General features: G+C 43.0%; 2 protein-coding genes across 4 annotated transcripts in view; both read right to left on the reverse strand.

The window, feature by feature from the left end:
- Positions 1-862: 862 nt before the first annotated feature.
- LOC121640271 (cell adhesion molecule 2-like) lies at positions 863-6,828 on the reverse strand. Of its 2 annotated transcripts, none has more exons than XM_041985974.1 (4): positions 6,724-6,828; positions 5,893-6,061; positions 4,316-4,357; positions 863-1,719 (listed from the first exon to the last, which is right to left on the reverse strand). In XM_041985974.1, exons 2-4 carry the CDS (start codon positions 6,047-6,049, stop codon positions 1,514-1,516), a joined length of 405 nt encoding a protein of 134 aa, XP_041841908.1. In that variant the 5' UTR covers positions 6,050-6,061; positions 6,724-6,828; the 3' UTR covers positions 863-1,513. The 2 variants fall into 2 exon arrangements, with proteins under 2 accessions (XP_041841908.1, XP_041841909.1); XM_041985975.1 differs by having other exon boundaries at positions 5,956-6,061; positions 6,724-6,826.
- A 7,825-nt stretch (positions 6,829-14,653) lies between these two features.
- afap1 (actin filament associated protein 1) overlaps positions 14,654-21,611 on the reverse strand; it is a 63,149-nt gene continuing 56,191 nt past the window's right edge. Inside the window, exons 14-19 of one of the 2 annotated variants that reach the window (XM_041986379.1) lie at positions 21,211-21,453; positions 19,707-19,836; positions 18,734-18,898; positions 18,472-18,662; positions 18,211-18,378; positions 14,654-16,360 (exon numbers count right to left, since the gene is read on the reverse strand). In XM_041986379.1, coding sequence (XP_041842313.1) covers positions 16,334-16,360; positions 18,211-18,378; positions 18,472-18,662; positions 18,734-18,898; positions 19,707-19,836; positions 21,211-21,453 — 924 coding nt within the window. In that variant the 3' untranslated portion in view covers positions 14,654-16,333. The remainder of the gene's footprint in view (positions 16,361-18,210; positions 18,379-18,471; positions 18,663-18,733; positions 18,899-19,706; positions 19,837-21,210; positions 21,454-21,611) is intronic. The other variant, XM_041986380.1, reaches the window with a different exon arrangement.

Below are 21,611 nucleotides of genomic sequence, written 5' to 3' on the forward strand. Positions count from 1 at the left end.
TTTGTCCCCCAAACCTCAATGCAGTATGTCATGTATATGAATTAATTATATAATATAAAATAATATAAACAAACAGTGCAGAGTAGGATAATTCCCAAGAAGATCTTTTGATATTTTTTGCTCAAGAAAATCTACTAAATTTAATTTCACTTGAACAGTTTCTTCAAATGAAGCTTGAAACAAAACGAACCACAGAGTCAAAAACTGTCAACTTTATTCTTGTAAAAGTAATCACTAAATACAATTCAGATGAGCTTGAACAAGAAGAAGAGCAAACACACTTTCTATACACTATCTTCAAAAGTAAAACATTTAGGCTGTAATTTTTTTGTTTTCTTTTTTTTGTAAAAAGTGCTTTTTTTTGTCGGTAGCCTATATTTAAATAAAAAAATAGGTTTCTGAGTTAGAAAAAACAAGATTGAGCCAGTGTGAATTTGAAAAACATCACATTTTCTAGTTTCTAGTGATTATCAGCATGTTGGGAAAACCATGATGATGATGTACGTCTTTCTTTTGAAACATGGAGATAAATCATTCCAGATTTATTGGGACAACTATGAGATGACATGGCAGGACTTTACAAAAATAATTAGCAATATGTTTTTATTTTCATTCTTGCTGTTTTTTTTTTAAATGATCTGTTTTTAAATGTATTTGTATATCTTTTCAAAGAAAGTGGTTTTAAAAAAATCTTACAAGTGTACAGATTTTTAAAAACCTTTTTTTTAATTATTACCTTATTGATCCTTTTGTCCATGATCCACTCACCAACTTTAATAAAACTTTCCAAAAGATGTTTGAGTTCCCACCACACAGCAGAATATCCCAAACCCCCCCACGTGAAAAGGAACTTCCTCGAGGGAAGTTTCTCCCATCGAATACAAACGGAGGCTGAACACATTATCAGCATTTTAAATTATTTTTGAAACTCCCTCACATCCAGGCATACATGCTGGCTTCTTATATCCAGGAGTGATGATCCTGGCTCTCATTCCACAGCTGATTGGTTAAGATGTTTCCTCCGCCATGTGATGTTTAGCAGAATATTCGTCTCTAACTGCCTTTGTTTTTATTTGCCTGATTAATTATTCTCATTTTCTCGGTAACATTTAATTATCAGAACATTCAACATAAAACTTCTTTCTGAATAAAATCTGAGAACAAGCTGAAATGAGACGGAGCCGCATTGATTTGCCTAGCTGAGTGTTAACTAAAAGCAAATCTACCCAAGGTGATGTGTTGGTCCTTGACCTTTAAGGTAAGGTACAGGTAAACCTAAACATCAGATCAGAACATAATTATTTCCAGATGGAGAAGATATAATGAAAGTCCAGGTTCTGAATATTCACGCTGTTATGTTTTGCTCGGGGACGGCGACGTGTCCAGCTGCTAACCTTTAGAAGAGGGCTACTTATGAAAATCAGAAATAATCTATCCTGTTTCTTCCTGCAACACATCTACCAAGCTCATCGGTCTGATACTTGATTGTAACAGGTTGCATCATTTCTTTATTCTAGTCTTCCTCTTTGGCCGTTAGAGGTTGCTTAGACTGAAGCGCTGTATCAGATCCAACAGATTCACCATCATTGCCATCATCATCATCATCCTCATCGTCGACGTCAGTCTCGTTGGTGACATACGAGCCTTTTTGTCTGGAAAGGCACCACAGCAGGACTGCAATAGTACAGATGAACAACAGCAGCACAGTGCAGACTATTCCTATGAAGATAGAAGAAAACATCAAAATGAGATACAGCAATTTCAAAACTCAGCACACATTTTAACTGAAATGTTACATTTTCACCTGGAGTCTGTAATGTGTTGATGTCAGGTTTTAATAACATTGATCCAAAAATAATAAAAAATGGAAATGTATGGCATGCCAAGGGTTGAGCTGGATGGCAGGGTGGTCATGACGTGTTGATTACCAGTGCCAACCAGAGATATCTTGGCAAAAATACATGCATCAGTGGTCTCTGGAAAAATATTCCCAGTGCAGGGTTGTACTAGGTGGATGTGAGGATACACAAAAGCCTCCTGTTAAACACAGATTCTGGCTTCTGAGTGGAGGGGTTGCATTATGTGCCTGCAAAGTGCAAGAAGGCAGTCTAACTTTTGCTGATGCACTGAGCAACCGTTTGCACTACCTGCTGGAGTATCTGGCATGTGTCCTAAAGAGGGCACCACCTGGGAACGCCGTTATTCTCCCGGGTGACTTCATTGTCTTGTTGACAATCCACATAGAGGGTTGTAACTATAAGAAACGACCTTCCTGATATGACCCTGAGCTGTATTTTGATACTGGACTTGTCTACGAGTTATAGATTGTCCATAACGAAAACCTTGTTCAAATATAAAATGAATCATAATTATATTTAGTAGCAAGTCATTTTGGGCCAAAGGCTGATGAGCATCAGACTTATCTTGGACACTTTGGTTGTATTTGCCAGTGGGAAGGCTGCCAGACAAACCCAGTAAACTGAAAAAAGGAGTGTAAGTGAATTGGAAACATGGTGAGAACCCCTGTCATGTAAAATCTGTTAACCTGTTTCATAAGACAGGAAGGGAAATTAGGGCTTTTCCCAGTGGACATGATTTCTCCTGAAGGCTGTGGTTGTTGTGGGGCTTTCTTTGCTGATATGCCTCTTCTATTTCACATGGAGGCCTGGGAAAAGAACAGCCTGCTGGTCCCTAGTTTTTCAAAACATGACCAGAAAGTGTGCTCCAACCATTGGGGATCACAAAGTAAAGTTTACTCCAGGGTGTCGGATGAAGACTCCGACTGAACATTAAATCAAATTCACAAATTCAATATGAATAGGAATTTTACTATCCAGTCCACATGTGTTTCATGGTCTTGGAAAAGGCTTACCCTGGTGTCCCTCATGGAAACCTTGGATAACCAAAGGAAGAGGTGTGTCCACATCTCAGCATAAAGTCATATCCATTCATGGGTTTGTCTCTATCAGGCCTCTCCTTGTCATGGTCATAATTCTTGTTTGTTTAGTTTGTGAAAGATGTGTAAGAACTTCAGGATAACTTTGCTATGGTTTGCAGATGACATAGTTCTTCAAGACATGACCTCCTGAACCAGAATAGTTCTTGTAAAAGTGTGATGTGGCCTGAATGTGAGTCAGCCCCTCCAAAGTCATATCCATACATCTCAAACAGAGGAGAGTGGAACACTCCCTCTGAGTCAAACAACGACTTCTTCAACAGAAAGTTGAATGAACCAGAGTTGATGGCAGTAAAAATAACCATCTAGTGTTGTGTTGTGGCATCACAGGCTGACAGCCATACTAGATTCCAGAACTTTCACTATAAACTACACAAGGAGCATCTGCAGCTCAGGAGGAAGAGCAGTTGTCTGCCAGTCGGAATCGGTGCATGCAGTGTAGAGTGCTTTGAGTGGGCGAGATGACTGGAAAAGGGCTGTATAAGTGCAGTCCATTTACCATATGAACTATATACCTATAAAATCACTGGGTTTAGTATTTATCAAATCTTAGTTTCTAAAGTACCCAGTAGCCTCACCCAAATGTCTGATCCACCTGTGATGCTCTTCCTCATCTGTCAAATCCATCCATCATCATCATCATCATCATGGATGTTTATAGCTCTACCTGGAACTCCCACAGATGTTTCAGAGCTACGTTTTCCAACTCTGCTGCCTCGGCTGCCATTTGTCCCAGCCATGGAAACTCTCCTAAATATTGGAATTCTGCCTTCCCGACCTCAGTTATTACTATGGACGGATGCAGGATGCACGTGATTTCTAACAGAAGAATCACTTTCACCTTCGTTAGACGACCATTATCCTCAGGTGGAAAATATTCCCTCCAGATTCAGAGAGTTCTTCAGCTACTGTGAAAACATATTTGCTGCTTTCTCTGTAATCCACTCTGCATCACCAAATATGGGCTTCCTCAACAGCTGCTGTCTTATTGGGGGGGTTAGGGTAACTTGGAGTTGGACTAGAGCAACATATCCACTTCATTATGGAATACTCAAAATACACCAATAAGTCATGACAAAAGGATGGGCTAATCACATTCATGATCCATGTTCTGCTGGTAAAAAATGTGACCCTAGTCATCAGTTGCCAGACATGTTCGGGCATCTCCGGTCAGGCCCTGTGCAGCAGCAGGCAGACCTTCACAGTGGTGCCCAGTTGCTTTCAAAGTTGTGGCTGTTAAACGTGTGTTGCTTTAATTTTAATGATGATACAATTTTAAAACAAGAATATGGCCACATTTCTAGATGTTATTTTATGGTTTTATAGTCGAATACAGGAAGAAAAAAGCTTAAGTCTCACCTCCAATTAAGGCTGCAAAATCTCCAGTGTCATTGTAATGAGCTGTAAAGACATAAAAACATGTTGAATTCACTAAATGTTTACTTCTTCATAAAGTACACTACCAGTGAAAGGTTTGGACACGTTTTCCCATTAAATCCAATGGGAAAGTGTATCCAGACTTTTGACTGTTAAACAAAACAATGCAGTGCTTCCTTTGAACAGGAATTGATTAAAACATGTTTTCTTTGGATCTATCTTCAAAGTTCATATTCCGCAGATTTCAGACTGGAACACTGCATGTATGTAATTAGCAGGACACTGCAGCTGATTTACCTCTCATACAGTCAAACACTTCTTTCTTTTTATGTATTCAGTTTATGTTAAAATATGTATGACAGAGTATTAGGGCCACACTGAGAATCCCCCCCCAACTCAGAGAATAAACTCAAAATGTCGAGAAAAAACATCAAAATATAGGTGACCCTAATACTCCTCGTAAAATGGGTGAAATTAAGTAGCTATAGAAAAGTCTGACTTAAAAAAGAAAATTTGAATATAATAATTAAATTAATGCATTTTTAATCATTTCTACAGCACGGTCCTCTTCATTTTTCAATCTGAACTTTATTTACTCCTCCTATTTTGTTATTTAGTCTGATTCTCTCTAAGATTTTTGTGGCGTTTATATGATGATGTATGAAACATATTAACATGGAAGTGCATGTCTGACTACAGACAAACATGTTAAAAGCATTTCCATCTCATTTTACTGGAGACTAAACGCAGTTTAATCTGGCAGATTGGCTGCATGTGCATAGTATGAATGACATCTTGGTGGGGGGTTGTTTATAGACTGCATTGGCCCCTTCGGCCCTGCGGTAGAAACGAGGACCAGTGTGTATGAGTGTGTCACTTCTTATCTCCGTGGCAACACCCCCAGAGGCATCACGCGCAGTTCCTCTTGTACTGGTCTCTGACATCAGGCTGATAAGACACACCCTGCCGCACAGACCAGGACAGCCTCCTTTATTAATAACTGAGCTAATCACACACTTTACTTATCAAGCTGAAACGTAAATATTAGATAAATATTCATAATTAACACATTAAATGTCCTCTACTGGCTGAATCAGTGGAAACACTGAAGTTAGGTTACAAGTGTGTTTGAAGCTTGAAGCTATACCAGGGGTGTAAACTCTGGTCCTCCGGGGCTGCCATCCCACAGGTTGCTGTTTTTTCCCTGTTCGAGTCGAATGATTGACCAACTTCTTCAGTCAGGTGTGTGGGAGCAGGGAAACAACAAAAACCTGCAGGACCGCGGCGCACGAGGACTGGACTTTGAGACCGGTGGTCTACTAATAAAAACATGAAAAACAAACTAATTTACAGAAGCCATCAAGTTGTTTTATAAAATTTAAAGTTGAATGAAAAACTATGGGGAGTTATTATACTTGATAATATAATGGCTTGATTCCCTCGGTAATCATATTTTGCATTTGGTTGTACTTTTCTCCCTGACCCGTGTGGTGAGGTTGACCTCATCTCTGATCACAACCAAAGGCTGGGATTGGAATGGTTCTGATATATATTCATGCCTTGGTCAGTTTTGTAAACGTATGCTGGTCCTTCTAAGGAACCTCGTGAGCTGGTGGATGTACCATTCTGCCCGATCTTTGTCACAAGCTCCGAATCAGGAGGAACCGTTCGGGCTGAAGTCTGGATCCATGGGCCAGGAGTCGAGTGAGTGTTCATGGTGAAATTAATCTGGAGAGTAAATTCAAGTTGGACACAAGGAGGACAGATCATAAAAAGTCAGACTCTTGGAACTATGAACATGTGCTGGATGCTTCATCCCAGTTTATCTGGTATGTGACAAATAGGATTTCATGCAAAAGGTAGCAACATTTAGGTGACAGTGTTTGCTCTACCTCCGCGTTTCACTTTTCTCATGATTCCACAATAAGTTACAACAAATGAAAAATGTTGATAAATTAAAGTGTTTTTAAAAATAGCATGATGAAGATGTGACCTAAATATCCACTAAAGTTGCCCAAAATAAATTAGACCCAAACTTAATTATTTTTAACAGGAATCTAATTTCTACCCAGTTTTACTTGAGAAAACTATGTTTCAGGGAATTTGGGGCCTCTAGCTTTTTCACACATGAACTGAAGGAAAAATCTGGGTTTAATCTGACTCCGGTTACCACATTATTATATTTCCATGTTCTTCCATATTCCCAATTGTAAAACAAGTCAAACAGGTCAAATAAGAACGGTGAGAAAACAAAGAAAAGTTACATTTCCTCAGCATGTATTTTTTATTATAAACACAATGGAGAAGCTTGTTACCAGAAATGTGAAAAGCAGATCATGTGATTTGAAATGATGCGATCTAAATGTTAAAAGATGAAACATTAAACTCACCAGTTGTCACCCAGCAGCTCTTTAATCTCCAGGACGAAGAAACAGAACAGAGTGTTTGCTGTCAGATGGGTGTGGTGTACATCCCCAGGGAGGAGGTCTCATCTCTCTCCAACCAACCATGGAGCTGGCCCCGCCCCCTTGATGCTAAACAGCCTGCAGATGTCTGGAAGTGTGCAGCTGCTAACACACCTAAAATATGGTTATGTGTGTGTTGGTTCATTAATCTTGCATCATTAATGTGAATGCTGTTTATTTGCAGTGACAGTTTGAGTTTATGGACGTCCACGTACATCCTGCCGTTTAATTCCAATTCCTACTGCCAGCTTGGACCTGAGAAGAACAAGTTTGGTGTTCAATGAAAAATCATGAGCGTTTATTTCTCACTTCCTGCAATATTATGAGATGCTTTGTCCCAGTTCAACATGTAGGTTTTTTAGTACTCTGCCTTACTCTCCTCAACAGTGTTGTAGACAATATGTAGATGAATTAAAACTGTTGAGTTAACTATGTAGTTAAGTCTATCCTGATGACTCACCATGCATCATCAGCTGACCAGGCAGGTGAGCCAAAGGAAATGGACTGGCTGATGTAGAATGTCCACACTTCTGTCCCCAAAACATCCACATTATTTATTCAGCATTTCTTTGAAGGGTCGCTGATGCAAAATCTCATTCCCATCAGGTTTTTCAAAATTGACATGAATTTCTGTGACCTCCGGAGAATTCAGTCCAATCTTGACATGCAAGTGATACTCCCCTCCGTCATGAGGATGAAGGAGTCCTGCATGTATATAGTTGTATGTCCAAATAAATAAATAATCTACATCTGAGCATCATGCTGTTGTTTTTAGCAACCCGCCTGTTTTATGCATTACAATTTATAGACCACCCAAGCCTCCCTCCTGTTTTTTTATCTATGTACATTTTAAATACAACAGGATTTTAATAAATGATTTTAACTTTTTTTTTTTAACTTGTCCTGTCCAGCATCATAGCAAGCAAAATGATAATCTGGTTGCTGTATCGTGCTGAACAAATTTGCTCTGCCAAGGGGAGGCCTATTGGTAAGGCTCCTCTTGATAATCTGATTCATTTATTTATTTATTTACTTTGTTATCTTGCTGGACCTGACCGGAGGGGACAGAAAAAGATGGAAAATAGCAAAAAGATGCAAAAGGGAAAGAAGAAAGGAGACAAAAAGATCATAGATAGAAGGAAACGACCCTTCAATCCACACCATCACCAGACAACAAACTGGTACACCTGTACATGAACACACCAGAAAATTTCCTACAACTTTTACAAAAACAAAAACAGAAACACGCACACACACACAAAAAACCAGAGCTGCTAGTCATTAAGAGTTTTTAAATAATAACCAAATCAAAAAGACATATCATGAAAGTAGCATAACAGCTAGCAGATACTAACTCACAGGAAAAATAAAAAAAGAATTATCTCTTAGTATATAAACCCACTGGACAACTCAGTGACTGTGTCAGCATGCAGAGCATGAGGAATAAGGAATGATTAGTGATGAAGAGTGGTGAGTGAGATCGTGCAAATGCGACCACGCCTCTACAGAGGTGAGAGGCAGACCAGGGCAGCCCAGAGACCCAGGCCCTCAGCAGCAGCCCCGGAGCACTAACCCAAGCTACTCCACCACGAAAATGACTCCAGCCCCACCCGAAGGGCGGCAGAGGAGTGCCCCAGCAAGAGCCCCCCACAGTCTTGGGACACAGGTCCCAGTGGGCCAAGATCGGCAGCCGCCGGCCCCACCAGGGACCGGCCACCCAGGGCAGCCCAGGCAAAGCGCCCAGGGCCCCAGGAGACTGCCCCACCCCCCAAAGGCAGAGGGCTCGCAACATGCCTAGGACGACCAGGCCCCCCCAGACAGCACACACCCCGATGTTCCAGCCGCACACCCCGGGAACCAGGGCGCCATCGACCCCCTCCCCCAACCCCCCACCTACTCCAATCTGCACCCCATATAACCCCACACTCACACCCTCCCCTGTGCCATACCCACAAGCACTCACCATCACACAGTCACGTCACACATAACCCGCCCACCATGCTCTTGTGGGGGACACCTCAGGCAGACCAGAGGACAGCGAGCCCCTAGCACCCCCCCCCCCTCCCCTCGACCCAGCACCCACAGAGCCAGCAGCCCACCAGCGCAGCCACCCCGGGACCCGGCCCCGGGGCAACCACCTCCCTCCGCTCGCCCCCAGCCACACCCTGGGGAAACAGGGGTGCGAGAGGTCCCCAATACCCTCTCCTTCCCCACTCCTGACTGTTTATGTAGTGTGTGTTGTGTGCAATTAAAATTGAGGGGCAGTGACCGCAATGAGCCGGGAGCCGGGCCACACCCGACATGCACCGCATGACATGCCCACCAGGTGTTGTTTGTGTGTTGTGTTTCTTGTGTTTTGGTGTCTCGCTGCGATTAAAATTGAGAGGCGAGTCGCCATGGGGTGCATCCAAAGAGACCACGGAATGGCCCCCTCCGCTCCACCCCGCATGGCTCCACGCCTCCCAACTCCCTACGTGTATGTGTGAGACAGAGAGAGCGGAAAATAAGAGGGGTCCGGGGATGTAAGTCCAGAGGGAACAAACTTCCCTCTAGATGTTGAGCCTCTAGTGGCATTAGGCACCCCTGCTCCCCAGGAGGTCCCTCAGGGCAAGACAGGCCAGGAGAGACTGCCCCCCACGACCGGGCCATTCAGGGACCACAGCCAGTGAGCCGTCACCGACCCGAGAAGGTACCCACCCCTCCACATGCCTAACGGGGAATGAGAGGATAGGGACAGCGGCAGACCCACGGCACACCACCCCCAGGCCTGCCCAGGGCCCCCCCACAAGTGCACTTAACCCCACCCCAAACACACACAGAAACACATGCACACACCTATTTCCTTGCACACTCTCGCTCATCCTAACACATGCATGCCTCCTCAGCCCCACCCACACAATATAAACACTCACACAGCATACAACCCTACCACTCTCACTCCCCAGACACACTCCCACTCATCCTAGCACATGCATACGCAAGCAGACAAACATACCCCCACACCCACACAAACATCATCCAAAGCATAGACACACACACAACTTACAAGCATCCCTGTCTCACACCCCAGCACCTCCCCCTATAATCCCCCGAATCCCACTCAGCCCTCCTTCAAACCCCTACAGCCCTCCTGCCCCCGGGCCATAGCCTGGGTCCCAGGGCGGCAACCAGGCACCAGGGCATGCAGCAACCCACACCATGGCAGCACATCCGGGCAGGCCCAGACCCCCGGCACATACGGAGCCCACCACCCCGGAGGGAGGAGGACCACCCCCAGGCACCAGAGCCCAGAACCCCCGCCCAGCCCGCCCCGGAATAGCCCGGCCGCCCGGCCCAGGACCGGCCCAGGACCTAGGCGTCACCAGTGGCCTCACCCCCCGCCACCAGGCGACTCCAACCGCTGGCACCCACAGTCCCCGACAGGGCCAGACCCAGAGCCACCCCCACCGCAGAGCAGCCCGGCCCCGCACCATGGGAAACCACAAAGAACCCGCAACCACCAGTCACTTCCGGCCATTTTCCAACCCCAAAAGCAACGAGGTCACAGTCCTCCACCTACACTAAGTGATCTAAGCACAGGGGACCAGAGGGAATGAGATTCAGCTAAATAGTTCTTTGAGGAGGCAGACATTGTCTCACTACTGATGTGGTCAACTAAGAAATTCCTAAACTGCTGAATACACAGATTATTTTTGGTTTTTCAGTTCACAAGGATAGTTTTCTTTGCGATGCATAATGCTGTGCGTATCATGTGTGCAGAGTTAATTGCCATATTAATGTCACCCAAGTCACCTAGTAGACACAGTGTGGGGTTTGCAAGAATACTACATTTAAACCATGTTGACATGTCCACACATACCTGAAGCCAGAACCTGCGGACAGGTGTGCAGGACCACAAGGCATGGAGATAGTTGTCAGATGTGTTTTCATTGCAGTGTGGGCAGATGTTTGATTGTGACAGACCCATCCTGAACATCTTTTGTCCTGTATAATGAGTTCTATGCAGAATTTTGAATTCTATTAGTTGCATATTTGAATTCTTAGTCATTTTAAAGGTGTTTAAACATATTTGTGACCATTTATCTTTATTAAAGTTACTGGATAAGTCACCCTCCCATTTTGAAGTTGGAAGACAGATTGAGTCTTCTAGTTTAGATAATAGTCTATATGTTTTTGATAATAGCTTTGGGGCATTGAGATTCATGAATTCTGCCACCCTAATAGGTAGCTGTAAGTTTAATTGATTAATGGTATATTTTTTTTTACATATAATAGATTTAAGCTGGTCATATTCTAAAAATTTTTTGCTACTGATTCCATATTGTGAAGTGAGAATATTAAATGACAAGAAGTTTCCATTTTCTATTATATGTTCTGTTTTATTTCTTTATTTTTCCATTGAGTGAAATTGATAAGCTTTTTGTTTTGCAGGATGTCAGGGTTGTTCCAGAGGGGTGTAAACTTACATGGAAAAAGTGAGGATTTGGTTATTTTTAGAAATTCCCACCAAGCCACTAAAGAGGAACTGATATTAATGCTTTTGAAACTCTTATGTGTTTTGATGGTTGAGCTGATGAATGGCAGGTCAGAGATAAACACATCCTCACATAATGCTTGCTCTACATCTAACCATGGTTCATCCAGACCGCTAGGTTTAAGCCATTTGGAGATATACTGCAGCATGTTAGCTAAGAAAAAGTGATTAAAGCTGGGTAGCTTCAATCCACCTCTATCTTTAGTCTGTTGTAAAGATTTTAGACTGACACGTGATGGCTTGTTTTTCCATAAAAATTTAGATATATGTCAGTCCAGTGACTTAAACCAGCTGGAGGATGGTTTAGTGGGTATCATTGAAAACAGGTAGTTTACTTTAGATAGAACCATCATTTTAACTGTGGCAACCCTCCCCATGAGTGATATGGGTAAGCGATATGGGTGTGTTTTGTAGGTCACGTAGAATTGACGTTGGACATGCAGGTGATTCGCCGGCAGTTAGTCTGGTCTGGAGCAGGCTAGCTGCAGCGGATAAATCACCACAGTAACTTGGCCGGGTTTAGTTTGAGCTGCTTTCATGCAACCGACTTAGGGCTAAATTCAGCCAGGATAACCAACATATCCCGGCTTAATCCCTTATCTTGGTTTCATGCAATACCCTTCAGCTCAGATTTTACCTGAATCTTGTGGTTTTATTGTAGATAATTTTAACAGGAAATTGAAGTGCTGCAGCTCCACTTGAAACCAAAACTATAATATCCAAACTCGCACCTGGAACCAGTCCTGGAGAGGGGCTGGACACTCTTCCGTTCTGGTGTTGTACATATGTTGTAAATTCAATATTTACAACTTTAAATTCGATGTAAAATGCTCCAATTATGTAAGAACTATAACTCCAAGGCAACTTTATTTGTACGGTTTCATGTGCAAAACAATTCAAAATACTTTACATAAAACATTAAAAGCATTAAAGACAGTGCAAAGAAAGCATTAAAAATTTTATTTGTGGTATAAGACTGCACACAAAAACTGCTGTTTACAGAGCAGTCGTCCTGAGTGCCCTCGTTTACGGTTGTGAAACCTGGACAACCTACCGCCATCACATCCAGCAGCTCGAGCAGTTCCATCAGAGGTGTCTGCAGACAATATGCAACATCAAGTAGCAGGACAAGATGTCAAACCTGAAGATCCTCCAGGGGTGTGGCTTACCCCATCACTGAAAGCTTGATCATCAAGGCCCAGGTCCACTGGGCAGGGCATGTTGTCTGGATGCCTGATAGCCACATTCCAGAAATGCTGCTCTATGGGCAACTAAAGGAGGGAAGGTGTACCCTGGCAAGACCCATAGTTTGCTTCAAAGACACATTGAAAATGAATCTCAGGAGCTGTAACATTGAAGAAAAACCTGGCTGCTGACCAGGAAAGATCAGCCACGACATTGAGTCCTTCAATAGGGAAAGAGCCCCATCCATCCAGGACAAGAGAGGCCGCAGAATACGTAGACCTCTTACCTCAGAAGGACAAATACCCTGGAGTGTTTGTGGAAGACTGGGTGACCCAGGAAAAGGGCTGCGCTCCCACATGAGGAATCACACCCAAAGAAAATAACTGCCTGTCAGTGTCTATATGACTGACCGACAAGACTTGTGATGAGGATGATGTATGTATGTGTGTATATATATATATATATATACACACAGTGGTGTGAAAACATGTTTGCCATGTAATGTTTATGCAGTTTTTAAATGAAGATTTTCATTATTAAGGGAGAAAAAATATCCAACCTTACATGGCCCTGTGTTTTGTTTTAAAACAAAACTGTTATTTATCACACCTGAGTTTCTCTAGCCATACCCAGGCCTGATCACTGTCACACCTGTTCTCAATCAAGAAATCACTTAAATAGGACCTGCCTGACAAAGTCAGGCCAAAGCTCAGGCCAAAACAAAACTGTCCCAGTGACAAGGCTCAGGAGGGAGACCTTGCCACCAGGTGACTCATCAGAGAGTGAACCGGAAGCCGGCCTGAAGGCAGCCCAGCCAGGTATTAGGTTTGGGGGCAATCACTTTTCCACACAGTGCCATGTAGGTTTGGATATTTTCTTCCTTAATTATAAAAACCAACATTTAAAATCTGCATTCTTTTTTTTTTTTTTTGGTTTACTTGTGTTGTTTTTCACAAAAATTTAAATTTGTCTGATGATCAGAAACATTTAAGTGTGACAGACATGCAAAAATATAACAAATCAGGAAGGGGGCAAAGACTTTCACACCATTACAAAACACCAAAACAAAACAAAGTCTCAGGAGGGAGACCTTGCCATTTATGTATGTATGTGTATATATATATATATATATATATATATATATATATATATATATATATATATATATATATATATATATATATATATATATACATACATACATACATACATACATACATACATACATACATACATACATACATACATACATAAATATCTATACTTTTTAGTGATATTTGACATGTTTGTTGAACTGTAGTTGTCTCCATTACCAGTTTTTTACTGCAGTATTTAGGTTTTGAATCTCCTACAGCTTTCATCTGATATTTCCTTCTGGATTTCCTTCATTTGTCGAGGCTTCGTGTGCACATGATGCTACCTGCTGGCCAAAGTAAATAAAACGGGCAGCTTTGATCTCAGTTACAATAAAGGTGAGTGTGACTATACTGTTCATATACGTGTGTAATGAGTTGTAACTGTTTTTTTAATGCATCCTATAAATACGAACCAATCATTTGTTGTGTTGTGTCATGTGTTATGTTATGTATGTTCTGTGTCACGTCTGGGAAATTGAGTTTAAACAGAGGACAGTGAGTGTGGTTGTGTGACATGTACAGTAGAGGGAAGATCTTGTGTCAGGTTTTAAATGAACTAAATAGTTAATAATGTTTAACTTTGTTAGACAATAAAGTTGCATTTAGACTTTAGTGGCTTTGTAAGAATTGACACCCTTAAAAGTCTTAGGAGTCACTGTTACACCCAAATAAAACTTCATATACTGTGATACATACTCAGCCTTCTATTTCCTCTGCTCATCTAATGATTCTTTTTGTTTGTGACACCCTTAATCTAACCAATCTGTACTAGTGTTTGATTGTTTCCTACATTATCCAAGAAATTAATTTTTTTTAAAAGAAATCTAATTTTCCTGAAGGTGAAAGACCTCTTCGCCAAATAAGTGTCCACCCAGGTTTCCAAGCCCAATTTTCAACATAATCAGTAACAATCGTTTTTCCATAAATCCTGCATTTAACTGTTTGTGCACACTTGCTGCTGACTGAATGATAAAGTCAAATAAAAACACATTTTCATGGCTGTTGGTCAGAAAGTTTATTCACTTATAAACAAGCGAGTGTGTCGCCGAGGTGGAGACCGTCTGAGATACAGAACAAAGACAACTTATAAGGTGCAGAAAGACACAAGCCTCCCAAACTTCCCACAATGCCCAGCAGGTTGGCATTTACCGACAGCCTGCTCCGCTCCAGCTAAACACTTCCAGATAGACATTGTTGTCCTCTGGCCTGCAGCTCACAGGCTTGTGGGGAGTCAGTCTGACAGCAGGAGGAAAACAGAAAATATTTACATGACTGCCGAGCAGAAAATACTGCATCTATCTAATAATCTACAAGGCGAAGGCAGTAAAGTCGTAGAAAAAGCACCATGAAGACCTCACATTAATCAGCCTTTTTTGTGTGTAGCAGTCTGAAAAATGATGTCACAGTCTTTAACTTAGCAGAACACAGCAAAGTTTACAGCAACATGCTTGTAGTTTAGTCAGTGTAGGACTGACTGGGGGGAATGTGCCCTGGACACGTTAACACACAAATGCACTAAAACGCACACACACAGATACAGCAGGCCAGTGGTTGGATGGCAGGAGATGGACCGAGGGCTGTAACACAGCGGACAAACGACCGCTAGCAACATTTGTTTTTATCGGAACTGGGTAGATTTTGTAGAGGGAACTTATTTCACCCTAATCCTTCTTACTGTTTGGAAGCTGATGGCCTCTGTGAGCTGCAGACTTTACTTTGATCTTTACTGTTAGGAAGCTGATGGCCTCTGTGAGCTGCAGACTTTACTTTGATCTTTACTGTTAGGAAGCTGATGGCCTCTGTGAGCGGCAGACTTTACTTTCCTCCTTATTGTTAGGAAGTTGATGGCCTCTGTGTGCTGCACATTTAAATGAACTTGATTAGTCTCTAACTTTCTCAAAGGTTTGCAGATCTGTCTCATCCGTGGACTGTGATCTTTAACCAATTTATCGTCTCATCAGTGGTGAGTAAAAGCTGTTTTCTACTGTGTAGGCTGGTTATCTGTTTCTATGCAGCTTCTGGAAGCTGAGTCCAGCTCTTTATCACACACACTGCAGCTGTCATCCTTAAGGATGGCTTTGTGGCCCTTTCTGCTCTCTGAAGGTGTTTTATTCTGCTGATCTGAGCAGGGAACAACTCTAGACCACTTGGGCCAGTGTCCCGCAGATTTTAAATGTTTCCTAGAATAAATGTATTCTACTTCTTTTAACATCCAGTAGGGGGCGCTGGTGTGTTAGGATTACCCTAAAGATGCAGCTCGGTGAATGATGGCCTACGGATCAGATTGAGTGGTGAGCCACAAAATCTAGAAAAGTACTTTAAATACATCAACATAAATAAAGAAGGGGAAGTCAGTATTTCCTTTAAACATTTACAAATAAATACTTGCTTTTGACTTTTTTTTTTTAAACTCAAACTGCTAGAAAAGATTTTGAGGAGGAATTTTTTTTAAAAAAAAAGGTGGCTGCTTGAGATGAACTGAGGGCGGACAACACAAGTGGCAAAACTTTGCACATTGAGCATGCTCGGTATCACAGAGGTTTACCGAGGCTGCTGTAGGGGTACCCGCTCGGGTCAATGCTGTGCTCGTGTCCTCATCAGCGCGCTCTGAACACTTTTCAATAAATATATACACAAAGTCTTCAGCAGAAAAGGAGGCGTGATGTGAGGGCTGGAGGGTTTATGTGCCCGTCTTCTGCTCCCATTCCTGCAAGACAGAGACAGAAGCAGTTTATGTGAGAAGCAGAATCAGGTTTTTCAACAGAAAAAATAAATATTTCAGAGGAACTGAAGTGATTCAATAAGAAGTGTTTTTTTTTTTGTGTGTGTGTGTGTGTGCCATATTTTGCCATGATCACGCCGCACCCCGAAGCATCAGCAGGGGACGGGGGGAGCCCAAGGCCCCAAAGGCCCAGCAGGTCCACAGAGCACCAAGCCCAAGACAGTCAAAGCAGACAGAGCAGTGGCTCACTAAGACCAGAGCAGAGGGGCCCCCAGACTGGAGCCCCCCAACGTGACGGGGCAGGGGCACGGCGCAGCACATGGCGATGGTGAACAGGCCCAGAGGGCGCCGGCTGCACAGAGAGCAGGCACCCCACAGGCCCAAGGGTCACCCATTACCCCCAGCAGAGCCCCGCCCAGGAACCCGACGGGGCGGGCCAACCCCTGTCCCTGGGGACAACCCCCCCCACCCAAAAAATAATCCCAACCCTTACCCATCCCCATGATTAGTCACCTTTATAATGAGGTATTATTTGTGAGGAATGAGCAACACAGCTAAATGTGTGCTAAATGTAAGGCCCCAGAAATATGTGGCAAATTCCCCAGTAATTTCTGCCGAGTTTAGCAAGCTTTATCCCTGCAGACGTTCCTAATATAACCAATAATGAGTCAGCGACTGTCCCTGAGCGAACAGTGGAGGCAAAAAAGTGAAAAGCAACATGGTAGAAATCAACGCAGAGTGTATATCAGCGAGATTGGAGGGTTAGTGGAGTGTTTATCAGAGGGATTGGAGGGTTAGTGGATTGTAAATCAGCAGGATTGGAGGGTTAGTGGAGTGTTTATCAGCAGGATTGGAGGGTTAGTGGAGTGTTTATCAGCAGGATTGGAGGGTTAGTGGATTGTATCTCAGCGAGATTGGAGGGTTAGTGGAGTTTATATCAGCGAGATTGAAGGGTTAGTGGAGTGTTTATCAGCAGGATTGGAGGGTTAGTGGAGTTTATATCAGCAGGATTGGAGGGTTAGTGGAGTGTTTATCAGCAGAATTGGAGGGTTAGTGGAGTGTTTATCAGCAGGATTGGAGAGTTAGTGGAGTGTATATCAGCGGGATTGGAGGATTAGTGGAGTGTTTATCAGCAGGATTGGAAGGTTAGTGGAGTGTATATCAGCGGGATTGGAGGATTAGTAGAGTGTATATCAGCGGGATTGGAGGGTTAGTAGAGTGTATATCAGCGGGATTGGAGGATTAGTAGAGTGTATATCAGCGGGATTGGAGGGTTAGTGGAGTGTTTATCAGCAGGATTGGAGGGTTAGTGGAGTGTTTATCAGCGTGATTACAGGCTTAGTGGTGTGTTTATCAGTCAGATTGGAGGGTTAGTGGTGTGTATAGTAGCATGTCGGTGCTAAAAATAAAAAATTATATTTAAATTTTTTTTACACTTTCAGTGCATTAACTCTTGATCTCGTCACTTCTTTTTTATTTCCATGTATTTTTTCAACCATTTTAACCCTTTAATGCCCCACAAATTTTACCTAATGAAAACACAAAATATATGTTTTATATAATGAGTGCAAACTGGATATTTTGAGGGGGATTATTATACCCTTGGAAATGTCAATTTTCTATTTTTAATGGGTTTATATGGGTATTATATTGTCTCACAGCTTCCTGTGAGTTAAATATGTGTGTGCAGCCACGACCTGACAAGCATGGATGTAGAGTTCTGAGACTGCTTTTGCTCCGTAACAGCTCCTCATAGATCCACAAATACATGCTGCGTTTAAGAAACCTGGGTCATCTGGATTTCATCAGAAACCTTCAGTGTAAGAGTGGCTGACCTTTGCCTTCTGGAGGACGTGTCCCCGAACAGGTGAGGGCTTCTGGCCGCTCTGCTGGCGGCGGAGCAGCGATGCGCTGTTGACCGGCCGCGAGCATGACTCTGTGTCACTGGTGTCGCAACTGGAGAATGGAGATGACTCCTGTGTTCGCCGCAACATGGAGGGCGACTACAAACATAGAAAAAAAAATAATAACAATAAATCAGCATGCTAAAGGGGGGCTACTAGCTAGCAAGATTAAAACCAAGCAGAATTTGTCACCTGGAGGCCGGAGGAGCCGGATTTCGGTTCAATGGTGAGGCCCAGTGTTACGCCTCCGCTCAGGGCTTTCTTCAGGCTCTCCTTCACCTCGGTCAGCTCCAGCTCCAGGTTGACCCGCTCCTCCTCTTTCTGCCTGCATGCATCCTCCACCTTCTTCAGGCGCTCCGACAAAGAGGCCTGGGACCGCTTCCCTGTTGGGTGAAGACATGTTAGAGGAGAAGACATTTCTTTCCGCTCCTTTGGACACTTTGTCTTATCTTACCGGCTGCCGCCTCCACGGCGGCACGCAGGTCTCTCCGCTCATTCTTCAGCTGGGTTAGATGGTTCCTGATCTCCTGCTTCTTTTTCATCAGCTCTTCCTCTTTGGCCTGCAGCCGCTTGGCATCCGCCTCCACACGGTTCTTACCGTACTTGCACTGTTCAGCATCTGTACGACAAAGTTTGGATGTGAAAGACAGTCCGAGTGGAGATGGACGCCCAGAAGTGGAAAATCAGGGAACAGAGACACAAACTGCCCAGAAACCCGCTGAACTCTCTGCCGCAGCCTGGAGCAGTCATTAATTACCAGGACAATCCCTTCCACCGCTGGAAATTGGCAGCCATCAGCTCTGTATTTAACTGTTTCCTTAATCAAACCTCCGGTATCATGTAAAAATTGGGTAGACATACTTGATCGTTAAAATAATCTGACAAGTCAAATCCAAGTTGGCACATGTGGTATTTCCATTCTGACACTTGGAGGATTAACAAGCTACATTGGCTCTTACAAGTTGGTCTGTTGACATATTAAGCAGAGAAAAACCATTCTGGACATGGAAAATGACCCAGACCACATGTCCCCGCCCTCCAGCAGCTTGGGCCCCGCCCATGCTTTCCTGACACCTCCTCCCATCTCAGCAGCAGACTCAGTTATGGGCCGAGCGCAATCAGGGATAAGATAGGTTTAAAATTTGACTGCTTTATCCCCCCCTACCCAACACACACACACACACATACTTTAACCAACTGTAATTTATACATCATGCATTTTCCAAATTGCTGTGGTGCAGCCTTTGCTAGAAAGCAATCAGCAGTGGTGAGGCTAAGACTGGGAAGCCAGACACGTCGTCTGCTGCTCACTTACAGCATAAGACCTGAGTGGAAATGCTGGACCCAAGTCAGGCAGTTCTGCATTTATACTCTAAAAAGTTTTCTTTTTACCGTGGAAGATCAGCTCCTTTACCACCAACACTTACTGGAGTTGTTGCGTTTCATAGACGTTGTCCCATTTGTCCCACTGACTCCATTCTTCTTGGGCTGATTCTTCGACACCACTTTCTGTTTTGATGCCACCCCATTGGCTGTTGTTCCCTTCTTTCCCTTTAGCTTGTTCAAGCAAAACAATAAAAAATACAAATAAAGACTTAGACTTTTTATATAATAGAAGATTTACTAGCATGTACGTATAAAATGACTACATTAAAGAGATTATGGTATAGGGGTTAGGGTTAAGTAGCACTATACTAAAAAAGTCACAATCCAGCCCTCATTTGGGGTGGGATTATGACGCTGGGCTAATCCAGCATCATCTTCATCCCGTCCCATCTCTCAGATCTTTACTAGTGACAGCTAATCCAGTATATATACATACATACACACACACATACACATTATATATATATGTATATATATATATGTATATACTGGATTAGCTGTCACTAGTAAAGATCTGAGAGATGGGATATATATATATATATATATATATATATATATATATATACACACATATCACATATCATATCTCTAAAATATCTTAATCTGCTTTATAAAGTTAGTATTGTATAAATCAAATGTTGCAGCATGATATTCTGAATATTGCATCAGTAAATATAGAAGGAACAGAACTTTTTCTGAACTAAAATGTGACCATAATGACTTTAAGTCATGCAGTCTGCTGTTCACCTTGAAGGATAAAAGCGTACTTCCTAGAGCTGCTCTTTGTGGTCTTAGAGGCAATGTTAACTCCCTTGGCCGTACCACACACAGCACACACATAAAAGCGGTGGTGGGGAGGAGGCGGAGCTCCATACAACACCATGTGGTGGCTAACATGGTCGTGGTGGCATTTAAGAGCATGGTGGTAAAAATATAAATTACACACAGCCTGCGTTTGTTGTAAAGAGGTAGGAGGAAGGAGAAACAATGTGTGGGGAAAACCACACAACCCCAGCAACACGCAGTCCAGTAACACACACAATGAATATATTCTACAACAGAACTGAAGTTTTTTAATTATCAGTATCAGCTGTAATGATCCGGACTGACAGGATTTCCAAATCTCGGACATGGGGGTGATTTCAGACCCAGGCATGGTAATAATTGAATTAACAAAGTGCTACAGCACCAGGGGATAACGTTTTACAGGCTGGTAAGGAGTGAGGTGGGCTGCAGGGTGGCCAACATCAACACCTTCTCCACTGAGTCAAAGCCTGTTTATTATTCCAGCAGGGTTTCCTGCCCTTCCTTGGAACATTCGGTCCACCACCAAAAAACCCAGGTTTCTGCAGGAAGCTGCAGCTGTGTTCACCTGAAACACCTTCACATGAGAATCACTGGGGCAGCCAAGGTGGATGTAAACCAGCAATCTGTTGACTCCGCATTTAGTTATTTTTAGTAAACCAGCTGGAAACTGTTAGATCATGTCAATATGGGGAAATGATGGAGAATAAATTGAGGGTTAAGGAGCAGAGGGTTAGTCACCTGAGCAGTGTCTTTAGTTTTGGAGTCAGCAGAGAGGAACTTAGAGGAAACTTTAGAAGGAGTTTTGTAGTGACCAGCAGAAGAGGAGGAAGAGGAAGCAGAAGCAGAGGAAGGCTTGGGAGGGTAGCAACTAGCCAGTTTGGGTGAGGGCATGTTTTCATACAGCTCAGTGTTTTCATAGTGCAACTCATCTTTCAACTGGCGCACCCTTGTGCTGGGACTGAAGTAATGTGCTTCCGGCTCCTTGGGTTAGACCAGGCAAGCATGCAGACAAGTCAAAGGAAAAGAAAAAGAAAGGAAAAGAAATAAGAGGAAATGATACAAGGAGGAGATAAGGCAGCATAGAGTTAGTAGCAGCAATAAATTACATTAAAACTCATCCTTGACTTGACAGAGGCATG

This window comes from Melanotaenia boesemani, chromosome 5 (genome assembly GCF_017639745.1).
Source record: "Melanotaenia boesemani isolate fMelBoe1 chromosome 5, fMelBoe1.pri, whole genome shotgun sequence".
NCBI classification, from domain to species: domain Eukaryota; kingdom Metazoa; phylum Chordata; class Actinopteri; order Atheriniformes; family Melanotaeniidae; genus Melanotaenia; species Melanotaenia boesemani.